This window comes from Haliotis asinina, chromosome 1 (genome assembly GCF_037392515.1).
Source record: "Haliotis asinina isolate JCU_RB_2024 chromosome 1, JCU_Hal_asi_v2, whole genome shotgun sequence".
Classification (NCBI taxonomy): domain Eukaryota; kingdom Metazoa; phylum Mollusca; class Gastropoda; order Lepetellida; family Haliotidae; genus Haliotis; species Haliotis asinina.
Genome location: NC_090280.1, coordinates 67,690,074 through 67,711,664, shown reverse-complemented (window position 1 = coordinate 67,711,664; position 21,591 = coordinate 67,690,074). Strand labels below are relative to the sequence as shown.

Here is a 21,591-nt window from a genome sequence, read left to right as displayed (position 1 = left end):
ACACACTCACAAGAAGAATCACGTGAGACAACATAGCACAATCATGTAAAGTGCCGTGCAGTGTATTGAGGTGAAGAACAACCCTGCTGTCTCCTCAAATGACGTTTACTTGCCTGAAAAGTGGAAGATGGTGAGGGAAAAGGTTCACTTACAAATCGGCCTGCCCTTTGAAGATGATATTAGGTGGTGTGCCGGTCAGTGTCGCCATTCCTCCCACGTTTGCCGCAAAAGCAACGCAAAGACTGAATGACTTTGCGAGACAGATGAATTCTTTGTCAACGGTTTGTCTCTTCCCATTCCTGAAACAGTTAGGTGAAACTGTATGTGCTTGATTGTGTGGAAAGCTATGTAAAACTGGCATTATGGCTGAAGAATATACTAAATGGTCCACGAATTTTAAATGACATAAAGGCGAAATGGTGCCATTTCAACAAATAATAGCATATAATGATATCATAATTACAGTATAATATCAAAATAGTGGAAAAAAAATGTTTATTTTTATTAACAAGAGTCATCAGAAGATCCCCCTGGCCCCCACATATTTGAAAGGACAAATCATCTGAGCGTTACTTGATGTTTTCTTAGATTAAGTTTGAATCGTTTCCATGGAAGTCATGAAAAATATAAATGCCATGTATCTGTAAACATCAAAAGACACCATTTGAACACCTGTCTCATATATCTGCCAAGATCTGTTGAAAGATATCAACAGGATTTCGAGTTGTCCTCTGGAAACGAAGCGTATCCCTCCATTTTGAGACTAAGTCAGAAACCAGGAAAACTAAAAATCCCAAAACACTGTAAATAGCAAAAGGCACCGCTCTGTTGTCTGCCTCAAATATCTGCCTGTAAGATCTTGAATTGTTATGATCCGGAAACGAAACCAATCTCTCCATTTTGCGACAAAGTCAGAATCGTTTCCATGGAAACTGGGAAAATGATAAATGACAAAAGTCTGTAAATAGCATAAGGCACCACTTTAGGGTCTCCCCTACATATCTATCAAGTTTTGCATAAAGATATTTAGAAGTTTTTGAGTTGTGCTTCGAAAAAGGAACCCATCTCTCCATTTTGAGACTAAGTCCGAAACATTTCCATGGAAACCCAGAAAATTATAAATCACAAAAACCTGTAAATAGCAAAGGGCACCACTTTGGGGTCGGCCACATATATCTACCAAGTTTTGTTGACAGATATTAGGAACTTTTCAGATGTGCTGCGGAAACGAAACACACCTCTCACTTTTGAGACAAAGTCTGAATCGTTTCCATGGAAACCAAAAAATGTTAAATCGCAAAAGGCACCACCTCAGGTTCTGACTGATATATTGGCCAAGTTTTGCAGCAAAAAAAAGGAACGGATTTTGAGTTCTGCTCAGGAAACGAAGCCCATCCCTCCATTTTGAGACGAAGTCAAAAACGTTTCCATGGAAACAAAGAAAATCATAAATCACAAAGTCTGTAAATAGCAAAAGACACCACTTTAGGGTCTCCCCTACGTATCTGCCAAATTTTGCCTAAAGATATTTATAAGTTTTTGAGTTGTGCTGCGGAGACTAAGTCCATCCCTCCATTTTTAGACAGCAAAAGACACAACTTTAGGGTCTCCCCTACATATCTGCCAAATTTTGCCTAAAGACATTTAGAAGTTTTTGAGTTGTGCTGCGGAGACGAAGTCCATCCCTCCATTTTGAGACGAAGTCCGAAACCTTTCCAGGGAAACCGAGAAAAAAATAAATCACAAAAACCTGTAAGTTCCAAAAGGCACCACTTTTGGGACTGCCACACATATCTACCACGTTTTGAAGATAAACATTGAACTGTTTGGGGTTCTGCTCCGGAAATGAAGCCCGCCCCACCATTAGACTAACACCAAAATGTTCCATGGAAAAAAACAAACAAAAAAAAATGCCAAAAGTCTGTCAACAGCAAAAGACACAGCTATAGGTTGAGATTATTATATATATCAAGTTTGGTCTAAAAATATTGAACGGTTTCTGTGTTATGCTCCGGAAACAAAATTATTACGGACGGACGGACGGTCAGACGGGGCGTCGACTTTACAATACATGCCGGGGGGATAAAAAGGAAAGCTGCTTTCACAGGAACTCTGTCATGCACCAAAACAATTAAATTAACCCTGTGAAGTGGCTATACGATTCGATCAATTCAGCGTGTTAGACGTCTGGAGACCTATATAACGTGGCATGAAACGACGTTTCTTTGATGTATGACTACATGTATGTGTGATTTCAAAATTCCGTTAAGAAGTAAAGAAAGGTTTTTTGGACATGTACAAAATGAAGGTCTCATCTGAAGTGTAAATACACATGAAATTTTCTGGAATAGTACAAGAACGTCTCTGACTAATAAGCAGTGTCAGAGTTGCCTAGTCCACCGTCAGGGCAAATCAAATGTATACATGAAGCTGAGTCAGATGTATGATTTCAGCTAGATCATAAACACGTGTGTTTGCAACGCCAAGAAACTGTATCAGCTCTTGGCCATGGTACCAGTTGTACCCGTCACAGCCACATGCAATGCTACATCAAAGGAGAACATGTATAATCGGCGTCATTAATGAAGGGACAAACTGTTGATAACACTTTTCGTTAAAAGTTGCAAAATCTTCGTTCTTGGGTGAAATATATACAACTGAATGTTTAATCAACATTCTTAACAGTACGGAAACACATCAGGTCGTTGAAATGTTATGACTACCTTCTTCATCGACCGATAATTCTGTTTACAAATAACACATTTTTTTTAAAAAGTGTCGGTATGGAAATACATCTGCCACTTAATGGCAATGATTTGTATGTTCTAGTCGTTCTATCGGATTATAATATTCATGCACTGATGCTTTTTCACTGCCGTTCACTGTACAGGTACCTGTGTGAAATCGCAGGTGTAATTGAGACGTCTATTGACATTTGGTGAAAGGAGTGAGGCTGTAGGCCTTTTCAGTATCTGGTCAAACTCTGTGGTTGGTTGCTGTCCTTTCCACTGTGAGTCACAACAGTATTGGTCGACTGTGGTAGAGATATAAAGGCAATGGGTCCGTGGAATATGTGTAGGAGAAACCACGAGTACGTGGGTTTACATGAGGGTGTGAACCCTTTGAGGAAGGATCTCCCGACTCACGGGGTTCACAATCTCTTGTAAACCAGAGTATTCACTTGTGATCTCGTGAAGAACATCATCATTTCTTAACTGCCAATACGATATCAACGCCTTTGGAAGCTTTGAAAGACAACCCATGTATGTGCTGAGTTCAGATCTACACAGGAAATTGCACCAAAATTGCAAGTTTAATCATATCGCGACTGACAAATCGTTATCTAAGACAGACAAAATTAATTGAACATGTCTCTCCTGCTCCAGTTACACAGAGGATGGATTCCATTTTTTTATATGCCCTGTTTATTAAGATTTATTGAAATTGTACCCTAAGCTTTATTATTGGAAAAAAGTCATCAGTTTTGAAACTAGTCCAGCTCATGAGTACCCAAAATGTAAAGCAGCTGTGTAATCCGGATAAATTTCAATTCAAGGCTTCCAAACGTATTGTAAAATGCGTTTGCATGTTCTCCTGGTGCTTATCTATGTACCAAGTCAACTACCCTATCTGTACTAAGAGTGTAATTTATGTTTTCATGTTCATCACCAGGTAATCAAAACTGAATTGATTCTGGTAGTGATGGGTCAGAAAAAGGAGAAGGGACACGGAGATATAAGTGTGTGTTACTACAGTCTGTAGTGACTCTGGGTCAGCTCATTAGCTCAGTAGGGGTGGACAGCATTGAGTCTTATGATAGGTGAGTGAGTGAGTTAATATTTAACGTCACATCGGCAATATCTCAGCCATATCGTGACGAGAACGTTAAATACTGAAATGAAATATATGGATACTATAAAAACCTGTCATCGACGGACAGTAAAACAACTAGAATATCACATTTGGGATTAAAACTAGTGTGGAATGTTAAAACTAATATCACTATTCGGACAATACAACATAAAATCAGGCTACAGATTGCCAACAACTGAAGGTAGATCACCATACTAGGGGCCATGGGGACTTACAGTACCTTTGCTGCCTGCATGGACCCTAGTTGGATTTACAACATCCCCTCAGCTGTCAGCAATTTAGTCACATCTAGCCAAAAATTAAAAATACACATACACTACGATTAAGAACAGTGGAAAGTTTAAATTTACTGTGAATGCTTTTGGACTTACGTACCCTCTCAGGAGGACAATAATTTTACAATACTTCAACCCCCTTCGAGGGTACAGCCACCAACAATTCAAGTAACTAATCCAAACTTCCAATAATTAAAATACATCTATTTACACAACATAACATTCAAAATTCCACCAAAAAATCAATCTCTTTTAAAAAACCAATAATTAAATATTAATTAACGCTAGTAAAAAGATCCTTCATTGTTTTAACTGTAAAATACTTATCCCTTGTGATGGAGAATTCAACACAGTCAAGCAGGATATGCTTGACCGTGGTTCTCTCATCACAAGGGATACAAAACGGAGGATCCTCACCTTTCAAAAGGTGCACATGAGTATATCTAGTATGGCCAATACGACATCGTCTTAAAATAACTTCTTCAAATCTGGACTGACAACCCAAGTAAGTGTAACCAATATACGGTTTTATTTCATGTAATTTATTTATACCTACTTGGGTGTCCCACTTCTTCTGCATCAGATCACGGATGTAAGTTCTAATGCTAGCTTTATAATCGGAGTATGGAATAAGAAGTGGTGTCACAGATTTGTTGAGTGCTGCCTTGGCAGCAAGATCGGCCATTGCGTTACCGGAAATACCTACGTGGCTGGGTAACCAACAAAAGACGATGTTGTATTGGCCAGTGGCAAGATTATTATACAATTCAATAATGTCAAGTAAAAGTGGATGTTTACAACATATATTTTTAATAGCCTGAAGGCAAGAAAGAGAGTCTGAATAGATTATATATTGTTTACGTTTAGGATGTCTTTGAATATATTTAAGAGCTGTTAGTATGGCGTTAGCTTCAGCTGTAAAAATAGAACTGTTATCTGGTAATCGAGAAGATATTGTTCTGGATCCAATGACAGTGGCACAAGCCACAGCGCCACCGTCCTTGAACCCATCTGTAAATAAGGATTTATAATTGCTATATTTATGTTTCAGTTGATTATATTCTTGTTTATACTGTAAGTCATTCGTTTCTGATTTTTTAAAAGTCGTTAATGTTAGGTCAACTTGTGGCCTAACCAACTGCCAAGGAGGAGAAGAAAGAAGACGGGAAGGAGCTATTTTTTCCAGCTCAATGCTGACAGCAGAAATAAGTGTTTTTATTCTTAATCCAAGAGGCGGAACAAGAGAAGATTTTTTATTGTATAAATCCTCATACAGAGGATTGAAAACACAGTTATATGCCGGGTTTGACTCATTTGAATATAGTTTTGTTACATACTGTAAAGCTAATTTTATACGTCGCTGCTCAAGAGATGGTTCATCGGCCTCGACATACAGGCTGTCAACAGGTGAAGTTCTAAAGGAGCCAAGACAAAGTCTTAGACCTTGATGATGGACTGAATCTAATAGTTTTAAGTTGCTTTTGCAGGCTCCACCATAGACAATGGAGCCATAGTCAAGTTTTGAACGCACGAGAGATCGATGTAGATGGAGAAGGGTAGCTTGATCCCCTCCCCATTTAGAATTTGAAACCACTTTCAACAAGTCAAGTGCTTTCAGGCATTTAGTTTTAAGTGACTTAATATGTGGTAAAAACGTTAAATGTGAATCAAAGATAAGACCCAAGAACTTGGCTTCCTTCACAACTTTAATGGCCGTCCCATCTAGAGATAGTTCAGGGTCTTTATGTGGTTTGTATTTTCGACAAAAATGTATGCAGTTAGTTTTCGATTAAGAAAATTTAAAGCCGTTTTCAAGACACCATTTATTAATCTTGTTTAAACACAACTGCAATTGCCGTTCAACGGTATGCATATTTTTACCACGACAAGAAATATTAAAATCATCCACAAATAACGATCCATCAATTGAATCGTTTAAAACTTTAGATATACTGTTGATCTTGATGCTAAAAAGAGTGAAAGACAAAATACTGCCTTGTGGAACACCCTGATCCTGATTGTAATGATCAGACAGGGTAGAACCCACGCGACTTGAAATTGTCTGTTATTTAAAAATTTGCCTATGAATTCAGGCAAACGACCTCGCAAACCGAAATCATGTAAGTCTCTCAGAATGCCGTATTTCCAGGTTGTGTCATATGCCTTCTCCAGATCAAAACAGATAGACACAGCATGTTGTTTATTAATCAGCGCGTTTTTCACAAATGATTCTAAACGCACTAAATGATCGACAGTACTTCTGTTTTTACGGAAACCACATTGTATATCTGTGATAAGGTTATTTGTTTCCAAGTACCAAACAAGTCGATTATTTATCATGCGTTCCATGGTCTTGCAAACACAGCTAGTTAATGAAATCGGACGATAATTGGATGGATCCGTATGATCACGTCCCGGTTTAGGTATTGGTACTACTATGGCGTCACGCCATGAAGGAGGAAAGTTACCCGATGTCCAAATATCAGTTTCTAGGCAGGATTCTGGTAAATGCTTCAGGAGTTGATAATGTATGTTATCAGCTCCCGTAGCAGTGTCATGAGCTTGATCAAGAGCAGTATGGAGTTCATGAATAGAAAAAGTTTCATTATAATCTTCCCCATTATCTGAGTTGAAATGAATAGTTTTCTTTTCTTGTTGTTTTTGATACTGCTGGAATTTAGGTAAATAGTTAGAAGAGGAAGAGTGTTTAGCAAGGGTTTCACCCAGTTTATTTGCGATATCAGATTTCTCAGTAAGTAACTGATCTCCATGTTTAAGATGATGGACAGTAGATTTAGTACCTTTACCTTTAATTTTCTGGACCATGTTCCATACCTTGGACATGGGTGTCCGAGAATTTATTTTGGATACATAATTTTGCCAAGATTGGTGTTTGTTCTGTTCAAAAGTACGCCGTGCTTTAGCATTTAAAATTGCGACGGAAATAATGTTCTGCCTTATTCCTTGCCTTCCTAGCTTGTTTGCACTCATCGTTGAACCATGGTTTTCTTATGTGTGGAACTACAGAGGAATTTGGTATACACTCATCAGCTATGGAATTCAGTTCATTAGAAAAACATTTAATAGCATCGGGAACGTCAATAAAACGTTCAGGTTTAAGTTTTTCAGCACACAGTGTTTCATATAAAGCCCAGTTAGCCTTTTTAAAATTTCGTCTTGATGATGGAGGAACATCAGATGGAGTTACAGCTTTTAATACAGTAGGAAAATGGTCACTTCCACAGAGGTCATCGTGGACCGACCATCCGAATTCATTTAGTAGTTCTGAATTTGTCAATGACAAGTCAAGAGCAGAATAGGTCCCTGTACCAGGGTGTAAATATGTGCTTGAGCCATCATTATAAATACATAAATCATTGTCAGAACAAAAGTCCTCCAACAGTTTACCTTTAGTGTTTGTATTTACACTACCCCAGAGTGGGTTGTGCCCATTTAAATCTCCCATTATAATACAGGGCTTCGGGAGTTGGTCATATAGAGCCTGAAGATCAGCTTTAGCAAACGTCAAAGACGGTGAAATATAAAGAGAGCATAGCGTAAACGCTACATGTAAAGTAATTCTCACAGCAACAGCATGCATATTAGTATTAAGTGAAACAGGGCTTTGAATAACGTTTTGTTATTCAATCCTCAGTCCTCTGCAGTTCCACTGTACAATATTATTGGAAAAAACTATCTTGTGGGGGGGATTTATTGGGGATCTACCCCGCACTCTTTTGGAGGGCGACAAGCTATGTGCCCTAGAATGGACGTTTTCAGAAACGTCCATGTCTTCAAAAGACCCATATTTATTGAACAACTGAATTTTGTTCTGTGACCCTTTGGGAGCTCTGCCACTTTGTTGTTTTGAAGCATCAGCCTTTGGCTTCGGTTTACATTTTACCGTTTGCTGACTATCAGCTGTCGACTGAGACTTTGAGTTTGACTGAGATGATGATCTGTTATGAGAAGAAGACTTTAAAGTACTGGGAAGTGATTCCTCAGTCTGTGATGACATAGTAGGGGATAAAAGCTGTGGAGAATCGCAATTGACCCAAGTCAAGGTAGTTTGGCAGCCTGTAGATGATTTTGTTATTATAGATCTGGACTCAGATGGTGGTTTTGCGACTGTAGCATAGCTTTCTGTAAGGTCAGATCCCTTCACCAGTTTTTTTGCTTCTGAAAAAGAGATGTTTTGGGTATACTTTATTCTGTTTATTTCCATTTGCTCTCTCCAGATTGGACACTGTTTCGAAGAAGAAGAATGGTCGCCTGAGCAGTTGGTGCATTTTTTAAAGTCACTGTCACAATCTTCTGTTGTGTGTGTCTTCTCACCACAGTGAGCACACACAACAGACAATGTGCAGGTAGATACACCATGTCCATATTTCTGGCATTTAAAACACCTGAGCGGGTTGGGGATGTACGTATCAACCTGAATATTACAGTAGCCTGCCTTCACTGATCTGGGTGCATTTGGAGAGGAAAAAGTAAACAGATATGTATTGGTTTTGATGGTTTCGTTGTTTCTCCGGGTTGAAAAGCGCTTGACGTAGAGTACACCTTGATCCTTCATTTCAGATCCTATATCAAGGTCCGACATATCATCAAACAATCGATCCCAATCTCTCACGATACCTTTACTTGTGTTCAAGGTTTTATGCGGAGAGACCGTGACCGGAATGCCCACAAAAGATTTAATATTCATCAAGTTGGTTGATTGCTGCCTTTTTCCGCATTCAATTAACAGCGCACCCGAACGTAAGCGTCTAATGTTCTTAACGTCCCCAGCAATACCTTGAATACCCTTCGATACTGCGAAAGGGTTCAGCTTTAATGGTGTCTTGTCGGGAGTCTCAATAACAAGAAAACGTGGCCAATACTCAATCGATAGAGACGGTCTGTGGTCGGTATCAACAGGATCAATTTCAAGTGGACGTTTTGTTTTTTTTGGGGGGTACGTCATAAGCCATGGTTGGTGTCATATGGTTCATCATCCGAGCTCCCCACCCACCACGGAGTATCACAAGGACAATGCTAAAGCAAGCGGGCCTCCAGCTTGCAGCACCAAGGATATCCGGATGATATACTCCAGTAGAAGAATTATAAATAATTAGTCTACCAGATTGGCCCATGAGCCATCGCCTTCTGGCACAAGACTCTAGGCAAAGTTCATATAATCATAATTTGGATAATTCACAATCGAAAAAGTTACAGATCACAAGTAGTGCCAAGACTAAAATTCACAACAATTCAAAATCAAATTTGTGCAATGACACATACATAGTCCATGCACAGGGCTTGGCATGACCAGCCGATTGGTTGAATCGGGCCAATTCAACCACCCGTCTAGGTGAAGTAAGGGCCAAAGTGGTGTGTTGGGCAAATGGATCGCAGTTAAAAGCCCAACTGCCCTCAACCACCAGGATCCCGTCCTCCACCGACACGGGACGCAACCCACGGCAAACAGGTTGCCCAATTTAGTCGCCTCTTACGACAAGCAATGGGGTGCTGTGGACACATTCTGTCCCGGGTCCACACGGGAGAAGAGCACTTAGCGTTACCCAGCACCCACCACGAGGAGGTGGCTCTTCGTGGGTGCCCTTATGATAGGTCTGTCATAAGGGTGTTAACCGACCAATCAGTAATATGAGCGCGTCTTTTGGCGGGCTAAATGCCGAACAATCCATTGTTGCAGCTGAATTAGCAATGGCTGCCGTCATCAGACAATAGTGCAACAATCGGACACCGTTGCGGGTGGTCCAAAATCAGGTTACGTCATTTCCTGCAACAGGTTACAACCTCTTTTACTAGTAGACAGTTATTCAGAGGTTGTGTTAGGTAATGTTAGCACAGATCACCAGGATCGCGCACCCTGATAACCTGAGTTAGATCACCATACAGAGGAGCTTTCTGCTACACGTGTCTGATGCAACCAGAGACAGTGAAACAGGTGTGTTTTCACTGACAAGTCACGCATCGTATTTCATTTTGTCGATCGAAGGGTACGGGCGTGGTGCATGATGGGGAACGTCACGCACAGTGTAACATTAGTGAAGTTGATCGATTTGGAGGGACAATGTTTTGACGCGTCTATCTTTCATTCATGCAGGGTCACGGCCAATGGCGACGAAGGCTACTTAGCAATAGAGTGTTCCTACAGGGTCTCCTGTCCACGAGGATACGCCACGTACACCCTAGGAGGTCATAATCGTTGACTTCACTTATCCGCACTGTTTCTTGGGTGCACACAGTATGATAGACATATGTTTTCATTATTACGTACCCACTACTTCTACTGTGGCGTTTAATTTAACAATTGCAAAGTCTTCGATTAGGGTGAGTAATATAAAACTGAGGCGGGGGATTAGCTATCCTGTCCAAGGTATAGATATCAACAAACAAACCATCAGCGATATGACTTGTTTGATATACACGATGTTCATCTTAAACATTATTTTGATAGGTCTCAATCTAGCAAAAATGCAGGCTCGTGTGTCCGAATAACTCGATCGACAAATAGGAAGAACTGCTTGTACCCAGCTGCCTAGGCAACACGGTTGTCACGATATAATATATTTCAATTTCAGTTGCTCCTTTTGTTTAGTTTTATTGTGTGTTAATCGGAGTAAAATATCTTAGAATTTGAATAAACTGAAAGTTGGGTTTCACGGTATATACCACATTATGAAGTCTTTTCGTATTTTGATGGTGCTAGATTAATTCCCCTATATATGTGCAATGTGATAAAACCAAATGTCACCACTACCTATCAGTCTTGATCAATGACATAAGTTTTGAATTTTAAACGATTCAACAGGGCTTATTATGAAATAATACTGATGTCATTAAAACAATATGGAATGGCATTATTAATTTCACCAAGGCAAGTGAAAGAGTGAGTAAAGAATCTTGTCACAATGACCAGTACTCAAACTACATGATATCTGCCTAATAGATGGATAAGGAAAACCAGGGGTACGGGATATTAATATATTTCTGACAGCCTATATCAGAAATATACTTATGTTGACAGTTATGCCTTCTGTAATTGTGCGTAAACTTGATAGGGAGAAGAACTTACGTGTGGAAACCTAAATGTAGTTCGCGCGGTATGATCAAAGCGAGCCTTACACTGTCAGCTTGTTTCCTCCATCAATGGCCACAGTTGAGGACTTTAAGCTGGAATCCAGCTCCACCTTTTCGTGTGCAGAATCTCGGTTTTCCATGGCAATGGACGTCTCGTCTGTGTCATCTGTGGAGAATGTTAATGCATCATTCCATACACAGTACCTTTGTGACACTACTGAGTGAAAATATCAGGTATATTAAAGGCAAATATGACAGAATAAGCAAGTACGTGTAAACAAACATTCTTCATTCATACTCCTATGGATAAAATGTTACAGGAAGTTCAAGAAAACACTTTATTGTTGATTTCCGGGCGAGAGACAGACAACAACTTGCGATGCTGCTGATAGTGTCAATCACAAGTTAGTCTTGTCCAGGAACAAATGACCCGTGAAGGTCCCGGGGTTGAATAGGCCTTCAGCAACCCATGCTTGCCATAAAAGGCGACTATGCTTGTCGTAAGGGGCGACTAACGGTATCGGGTGGTCAGGCTTACTGACTTGGTTGACACATGTCATCGGTTCCCAATTGCGCAGATCGATGCTCATGTTGTTGATCACTGGATTGTCTGGTCCAGACTCGTTTATTTACAGACCGCCGCCATATAGCTGGAATATTGCTGAGTGTGGCGTAAAACTAAACTCACTCACTCACTCCAGGAACAAATATGTACATGCCACCGTCTTGAAGCCATGAAATAGTGAAAAGTGAAGTTCAACAATGATGAAGTGTGGAACAATTGGGGGAGCTGGGCGAGCTGTTTAAAGATCCATGGCTAGTAATCCTGCGAGCTTGGAGGTGCCGGGATCGAGCCCACCTGTGAGCGGGTGTAAAATCCTTCGAGTGAGTGAAATGGGCGTATATTTAAATGTAAATCACCATACCAAGGACTATGCAAGGACTATCAGTGATCATGATAATTTTAGTAGCAAGGTGTTACATGCCTTCTGGGATGGAAAGTCTTGCCGCAGCTTCAACCCTCATATGGGCTACAGTCACCAGCCATCTCAATTGCCCAATGTATTAAATTAAATTCAAATGTGACAGAACATAGCAATCCAAACTTATGATAGTAATCTATTTCTTTTTAAACATAAAACAGGGATGCCGGTTATTACTGGATAATAATACGTGGCTCTAGTGAGAAAAACAATGATTGTGGTTATTGTTTAGGTGCGGGGAACTACGATTATGATGGCATTGACAAAAGTAATGGCTACTTATGAATCTACTACGACCTTCATGTTTCTCTAGTGCTGAGGCTTGTCCCTAGTGATGCCTCACGCTATACAGATCTATTGCCATCGCGCCTGAACATCACATCCTAATAAACGTGTCAACTACATGTGGAATTAAAACAATATATCTCCAGTCGTAAGGGAGCAACATGTTTAGATAAATTTTGTTATACTTTGTTTTCAGTTTCCAGACCGTTGGAAAAAATAAAACAGCAAGACAAAAAATGAGAGACGTAATAAGGGATGGACTCACGTTGATGTCGGGTGAGTTTGATTTGGTCCAGAATAGCATTAACTATTGGCATCATCATGGCGGCCGTGGCGGTGTTGCTCATCCACATTGACAGAAACCAGCATGGCAACATGATCCCAAACAGCAACCTTTTATATAAAGCATACAAAACAAAAGTTGGCAAATCGGAATAATATTTTCGAAAAATTCTTTATAATAAGAATGCTAGTGTTGTTTGTTCTATAATCAAGGATGGATATTTGTTGATGTCTCAGATGTCGGAAATGTCGTGAAGTCATATGCATTTTTATATTTCGTGCTTGTGTGCAAACGTTTTGATTTCATATGATTAATTATACATAAAAAATCGTGTTAGTTTAGGTACATTGTCAGGACTCACCATTTAGGCTGAGGTCCGACGAGCGATAACGTTCTCAGTGCTATACGTCTATGCAGATTCCACCGCTCTACGGCCACTGCTACCATGAGACTTCCCATGAACAACATGAGCGTATCCTAAGCAGCACAAAATGCAAAAATGAAGAATGAAATATACTCTTCGGCAAATTAGGGGACACTCAGAATAATATTGTAATGACCAAAATTGTAAGAGATATTAGATTCTCTTGGCAGTTGCTCAATGATAACAAACGAATTGGAAACACATCGCAAATGGCAATATAGTAGGATCAATAAGATTAAAATGGATGATATGATATGCTGCCTTATCCATAAGGATGACAGAGTACAGTGGAAGCTTTGGGATCAACTTTTCCTGGAGCCATTTGGAAAAATTATCAAAGTTCATCTCGTCATGATAGTCTGCTGATTTGAGTTTGGAATCAAGAACAAGCAAAGCATTTGGAACAAAACCGTTTTCACCCCCTGCATGAACCACAATAAGCCGAGGTCCGGTGCCAGACAGAGGTTGAACCCCATTTATTACGACTTCACCCTCAAGTTGCCAACACTTTGGGACAATGTGGTGTACATGCAACCATGTTTCATCGATAAAGATGAGTGTCCGATTTTCTTCTCTGTGTTTCTTTATTGCACGCAAGTATTGCAAACGCTTGGAAACAATGTCTTTACGTTCCATTAAAAGTTTACGGTTTGACTGCGTTTTTCGCCACCTAAACCCCCATGTCTTTGAGACTTTTTCGAAAACTTTCCTTAGAACCCTTGTAGTTCAACTGGCACTTTGCCATATCATACATCGTATCCAGAGTGGGTAGTTGTTTTTTTACGCCATATAAACTTTGTATAAATTGACGGACTGCACACCGGTCGAAATCATCAAGTTTGTAACTTCCAGTTTTTGTGTTTGCGCAACTTGGTGGGACTGATAAATGTAGGTCCACTCGCACTCCTACCACCTTCTGCCTTAATGCGCTTTAAAGTTGCCGTCCGTTGAGAGTCCAGTAGCAAGGCTACTTTGTAAAAGAGAATCAGCTTTGGTTGCACAATTTTTGTCCATATACATGATAACATTGTATGCTATCTCCCTTGCCAGAGAATGAACTATTTGCCCATGTTTTCCTAACTTGGACATTTTTTACTACAACTGAAATCTGTTTAACAGTATTGAGACAGGTGTGAGTGAGTGAGTGAGTTTAGTTTTACGCCGCACTCAGCAATATTACAGCCATATGGCGGCGGTCTGTAAATAATCGAGTCTGGACCAGACAATCCAGTGGTCAACAACATGAGCATCGATCTGCGCAATTGGGAACCGATGACATGTGTCAACCAAGTCAGTAAGCCTGACCACCCGATCCCGTTAGTCGCCTCTTACGACAAGTTGAGTCGCCTTTTATGGCAAGCATGGGTTGCTGAAGGCCTATTCTACCCCGGGACCTTCACGGGTCTTGAGACAGGTGTAAAACAGTAGCGAGACTGGTATTACACAGTAGCGACACAGGTGTTAATCAGTAGCGGTGTTGATTTCATGTCACGGTTAGCATTTATTGCACGTGCATAATCGTCAAGCTACCTGTAGCAGCCACGTGTACTCGCCCAATTCGTTGTACCGCCTCTCTTGTCACAAATGCGTTTAGTGCGCAGGATCATCTAATATGTGTCTAGCAGTAATAACCGATGGTTACTACAGCGTGTGTTCTCTCAAAAACGAAGTTTTCAAAATATTTCTGAATTAAAAATATCAGTTTCAGATACTAAAAATAATACCATAAATATAGGATACCTAAGTGTAACACTACATATACAATAATGGCTAGTAATCGAGGACCAGGAATGCGAATTAAAAGATGCATTAATACAAGTTTATCAGATCTAGGTGATACTAGAGGGTTCGATGACACAGGAATAGATGGTAAATGTACGCTTTTAAGCTTATAAACAACATTTACACACGCGTTGAAGTTCCCGTCATCAGTGGATCTGGTAATACTTTTAAGATACATCAGGATCTGCCAGCAACACACGATACAATATAGTTTGCAATGACCCGGATGAATGGAGAATATACCCATTGTTCGGTGGTAACTTGTTTGATTTAAAAGACTTTGACAGGATAACAAACTTTGAACAAAGCAAACCATACTATCTAATACTCACTGACGACAGTAGGTGGATGATGTTACCATCTCAAATCAACTGGCTTCTCAACATAACTCTAATCTCCCCATACGTTTTCACGGAAACCAAAGACCACTACCTAAACAAAGTCGTAAACAACGGAATCCTGCTCGTGGCTTACGTCCCATCACACAGACGCAGTGTAATCATCACACCAGTCTCGAGTATAGCAGCCCACTTGCTGTCGTGTAAACCCGGGGAGAACGCGGTATTGCAGCTGGTTACTGAATTCAACGCGGTATTGCAGCTGGTTACTGAATTCAACGCGGTATTGCAGCTGGTTACTGAATTCAACGTGTGGCCGCCACCCTGGAGGGGCTACCGGAGAATTCCACGCTGGTCATCCAAGTTTACCTCGGTGAACCACCGCAGAGCGATATTGAGATCGTGAAAGGAATCAAACTCCGGTGGGTTAAAAACCACCAGGATCGCATTTGCTCAATTTACGTGCGGGTGTGGGGTGATGCACACACCAGTCTGCAAGGTGTCACAGTGATAATGGAAGACACTATATCTAGGAGACACAAAGAGATTCCATTTACCTGGTGAGGAAGGAACCCTCTTATACTTTAAAGATAACATATACAAACGAATGCTACCAACAGATTTTACAGAGCTTGAATGATTAATTAAAATAACAGTAACCAACCCTTACATCTTTTTTAACCAAAATGATTTCGTTTCCATATTTACCAACAACGGTATCTTTCTCACGTCATTTAGTCACTTCTAAGATAATTCTATACAAGTGTTCCGAATACCAGGTCACACTGGCAACATGCTAGCTCCAGTCAACTTGAATGCCAGTTTAGTCATTCACAGTACATACGATAACCACACACAACACTAATTATAGACATATATCTCGCAGAGATTTCCGAGCCAAGAATAATTCTAGATGGCCTTAGAATATTTTGGCTTAAAAGGCATAAGAATAAACGTTGTCGAATAATTATTTCTCATGCAAACATTTTGCTTCCGTGTAGCCACTGACAATTGTGTTACCGAACTCTAATCCCAGTTGAAAGGGTGAGTGAGTGAGTTTAGCCTTACGCCGCACTCAGCAATATTCCAGCTATATGGTGGCGGTCTGTAAATAATCGAGTGTGGACCTGACAATCCGGTGACCAACAACATGATCATCGATCTGCTCAATTGGGAACCGATGACATGTGTCAGCAAGCCTTACCACCCGATCCCATTAGTCGCCTCTTACGACAAACATGGTCGCCTTTCATGGCAAACATGGGTTGCTGAAGGCCTATCATAACCCGGCACCCTCACGGGTCCCAGTTGAAAGGAGAGAGTGTGACATATAGTACTTGATTTCAGCAACTTTGGTGTATGACATTGCACATGCGTTGAAGATCTCCACAAAAATCATGCCATACTTGGAGATGCAAAATGTTACGAAATCATTCAGATCTGATTTCTTAATTCACAGAATGATGGTGTCATAAATTTGGCGTTGAAAATTGACTCTCCATACGGATAGTGTGACTCACCTTGGCATAGCTCATGCAAGTATCTTTTGCAGACATGATGCCAAACACAGGAAAGAGAACAATTGGAAGAAGGGAAGTGACAGCAAGAGGGATTATCTCTGTGACCCAAAAGAAGGCTATCACTAACAGACAGTAACCACATCGGGATACCTGAAATAAAAGCAAACGTTGTAAATTTTCCAAATACAACCTAATGTGTAGTGTGTTTTCGTATTATCTATGTCTTCACCGTTCTATTTCAACAACGTATGACAAAGAGAAGTAAGATAAAACAAACCATCATATAGTTAAACCTCTGAATAGTCACTTGCAAACATCTCAGACAGCGGTGTTCCTCCAATGACGATGAAACTATTTGTATTTATTAATTACAATTATACACATAGCCGGAGAGGGTCAGTGTTTGGACGTTCTGTAAAGGCAGTAGTAACGTAAAGATAACGGGAAGTCTAGTGAGTATTAAAAGTCTCATTGATTTCGTCCAACACTCTATGACCTAAATTAGTGTAATCTCACTTGTACCAAAGGCTGCTTGGACCACTTTCTAAAAGCCCCGCGTAGTCATAATTTCGACCATGGCAGGATCTTTCCACCTGGCCGATAGGTACACAAAGTCTTTTTGTCTTTTCTTCGTTTCAAGTTTTATACAATTAATATAACTCATGTTTATCCGCTCCAAAGTAGCTGTCCCTCATCATATATATAACAAATAACATCAATGGATATACTAACTCATGCTGAGGATACACACATACCTTCCTTAAACAGTTTTACACGTATTGGAACAATGATATCAATGTTGTTTTCAAAATGGAAAATCATCACATGTAGGATCTTTATTTTGAACAGAAATCCTCATTGATCGTGACTTTTCTAGAGGTGGTTGTTGAACATCATAATTCCAACAGGTCAGTGTCACGCTCGACCATATAAGAGGTTGACAGAAACGAGTTTGAATGCCGAATATGTCTACCACTTGCGATCTCACACTTCGTGTCGCACAAGGCCGGCGGTGTCACGTATTGCATGTCGTCTGCTCATTTTGAATGCTGGCCTTGAATACAACTGTCTTACAATGGATATGGATATGAATTCCTCCATTTTATACCGAACATACTTACATTACTCAAATTCATGAACACTTGAATCATGTTTACAACAAAACACTGAGGCCAATATACCCTCCTCATGTATTCTCACCATCGTTATAGGATCTTTAAGTTGTTTATTGAGTTGGGTTTTTTCAGATGAAGGGCAAGCTCCGACCTAGATTGTTTTCATTAAGTCTATTCAGCTGCATGATAATTTGCATCATCATCACGATCAGTTACAGCACCGTTTTACTGTCCAGCTCTACTGTTGATATCCAAAAGTGTTATCCAACTGAGCTTCATATGAAGCTGATCTCAAAGACATCGTCAGGCCGAGCAGGTACGTTGGCTTCTCTTGTGAAATCTACATAAATCCAAGAATCGTGTGTGCTCTAGAAGTAAATATGGCTTTACCAAGCATTCGATAAACCGCATATGTACAATGTTTTAATATACTCCTCACAAAAAATTAAGCAATACAAATGTTAAGTCTCTTTACATGTTCATTTATTGAAACTGGAAATCATGGCATGATGCAATAGGAAAGTGAAACATATGTACACACAATTAGCAAAATGAAATGAAACGGTATTGAGCAATGATAGACTTACAAATCACCTAAAGCATGTACCCGTGAAACAGTAGTGCTAAATGTGGTGCGTTGATGGACCAAAATGTTAACAAAAAAGTTCAAGTCAATTTTGCACTGTGAAGCAGTTTTTAGTGACGCGTATGACCATCAAGAGCACGAATGCAAACTCCTATACGTCTTTGCATTGACCAAATGTGCTGTTAAAGTTGCTATCGTGGAGTTTTCTAGCATACTTTCTATAACGTCATGCAGAGTCTGGGGGTGAACAGAGAGACCGTAAACACGACTTCCAAAAATGCCCTAAGCATGGTCAATGGGATTAAGATCAGATATTATTGATCAAAACAACATTATTAACAACTCTTTCTCGGACATCGTCATCAATTGACTGGCGTTATCATCCATAACAAGAAGACAAAGTCATCAATATCCCCCGCAACGACAAACTGCTCTTCGTGAATATGTCTACTAAATATAATTACCGTATGTCAATCTTCTGGTGTGCATATGGCAGAATGGAAGAATAGTATTGTCATTCCCACACTGGGGTAACCCCCGAAAAGGCACATATAGAGATCGTGGTGAACACGGCGAACATGTGTACCAAGTTTGAGAAAGCTGAACTTTGGGAGATCTGCTCCGGACAAGACAACATCCCCAAAGCCACAGCCGATAAAAATAAAATCCATATCTGGGTCTAATCTCCTAAAGGCACATCTAGGGACCATCTTTACATATGTAATAGTTTGGCTAAGTTATTACAAATACGTTAGGAGATATGCTTCGGACAAAGTATGCGGACGAACTTGTTTCTATATAAGATCCGGGGGGTGAAAATGAAGTTAGGACCCGCTTGTTATACCAGAGGAAAGATTTCAGGTAGGTTTAACCGATGAGACAGCATGTGTGAAATGTGGAGTACATTCATGCCACACATTTTACATTTTGTTTCTGAGGGTGGTTGAGTTCGGGTGATGTTATCATAGAAATCAACAGTCTGTGTATATAATAATGTACAGCCGTCCTGTTATCCCTGTCTGAGCGTACTGGTCGTCGAATGTTCTCATGTTCAGCTAATCTGTCGTGTTACTTATTACAACCTTTTCACACCCGTTGGACTCTTCCTTCCCATGCCTTCTGGTCTTTAATACATGTGGGATAAACTTTATCCTCATCCCTACACTCAGGTTACACCAGGCTTACGACAAATAATGGCCTCTGCTCGCAATACGGCCTCAAATATGTCTCAACGAGGTCTCCACTGTCAAAAACACTGGCAAACGTTGTGCGGCTATGGCAGTCGCGAGAGGTTTAAAATATGGCCGCAATGAGATCGCACATGTCTCAATGAACTCTCAGTTCTCATTGACAGAGAATTCTCAATCGGTTGCATCAATGATCTCAAAGTTTTAGGAGCTTTTCTCTAAGTATTGCTCCTACTAACCCTGATTGAGATGCAACTCGATCACATACGCCCGCAGCGAATCCCCACATGGCTCGTACAGCACTCTTAATGGGATAGCAAGTCGATCTCTGTTTGTTGTAGGGGGTCGCAACTGGGTCGTAGCACACTCGCATATAGCCTTGTAAACTACACGCGACTGTACTGAGTGAGTGAGTTTATCTTTACGCCGCACTCAGCAATATTCTAGCTATATGGCGGCGGTCTGTAAATAATCGATCCTGGACTCAACAGCATGAGCATCGATCTGCTCAATTGGGAACCGATAACATGTGTCAACCAAGTCAGCGACAATAACCACCCTATCCCATTAGTCGCCTCTTACGACAAGCGTAGTCGCCTTTTGTGACAAGCATGGGTTGCTGAAAGCCTATTCTTCACCGGACGTGCATGGACTGTACTGACGCCCGATTGAGATCTACGAGAGCCGTCTCGTAATCAGGTCGCAATAAGACTGGGGTATAGCTGCGTTTGGTGTAACCGCAAACGGTGATCAAAGGGAAGATTCACTGCGATTCTCTGCGAGTTCACGATCGCGATGGTCATAACATAATCGAAGCGGGGTCGCGGTTCGGTGTAACCGTATCCAGAGTCACAATACAAACTGGAACCTCAGTTTTACCACTCTGTCACGGATGCCTCACTTCTGTATTAATGCCAGCCCATGTGTACAAACTATGTTTGATATGGCACATAGTACTGTCAACGTTTTTAAATTCCTTCATTTTGGTTAAATAGTTTTAAAAAATTCACATTATTTCAATCGTCAATTTTTGACTATAAAATGCCGCTTTTGTACGGTATCATCCCAAAAGGTAGAACTCTAAAACGCAGAAACCCTTATAACAACACTCGTTATGGTTGGTTGCACCACTGATTAATAGGCTGTCCCCTCCAACAAGAATGAGATCACCCACGTCATGAGTGCTATCATACAAACAAAAACAAAAAAAATGAGTTAAAACGTATTTAATGTATATAAATATCAGAGTTCAGAGTTGAGTAATCACTTGATCATCAGCGGGTTAGAGTTCAGGTCATCACTTGTAATCACTTACTCATCATCAGTGGGCCAGCTACGTCCACGTACTGATGGTGTTTTTTCCTGACGTCGAAATTGCTCCTTCAGTCGTGCAAGACGTTGTTCTTTTTCTCGGTACACAGCTTTTCTGCTTGGTGGTGCTGCTCAAACTTTAATCTGGGTAAGTTTTGCTCTCTCTCTCTCTCTGACAGTTCAACCTTCTGAATGAGTTCAATGAATCGAAAGATGTCTGGGTGGACGTACTGTAGCGACTTGCCAATTCTTGAGTGGAATCCCTCGAGGTTGTTGTTGGTACGCGGCCCCTGTGTAGCATGGTGATTCCACAGTCGGGGTGGGAACCTGGCATCGTCGTCCACCCACGTCGCAACGATGCAGTGGTTCATGGCATCAGATTGTCGCACATCAGGGCACCGGTTCATGGCATCAAGCCAGGCATCTTGGACTTCACGGAGGGGAAGCAACGGCAGACCAGCAGCTGCGAACCTCTCCATCCTCTTTGTATGTAACAGCAAGTCCTAGTTCTTGAGTTTTCCGCCATATCGCTTGACAGAA

General features: G+C 40.7%; 1 protein-coding gene across 1 annotated transcript in view; it reads right to left on the bottom strand.

Annotated features, from left to right (window-relative positions):
* LOC137282202 (Na(+)/citrate cotransporter-like) overlaps window positions 1-21,591 on the bottom strand; it is a 111,425-nt gene that overhangs the window by 54,901 nt on the left and 34,933 nt on the right. The window contains exons 2-6 of the mRNA XM_067813936.1: window positions 16,853-17,002; window positions 13,150-13,265; window positions 12,771-12,898; window positions 11,283-11,403; window positions 153-299 (exon numbers count right to left, since the gene is read on the bottom strand). Of these exons, the coding sequence (XP_067670037.1) occupies window positions 153-299; window positions 11,283-11,403; window positions 12,771-12,898; window positions 13,150-13,265; window positions 16,853-17,002 (662 nt within the window). The remainder of the gene's footprint in view (window positions 1-152; window positions 300-11,282; window positions 11,404-12,770; window positions 12,899-13,149; window positions 13,266-16,852; window positions 17,003-21,591) is intronic.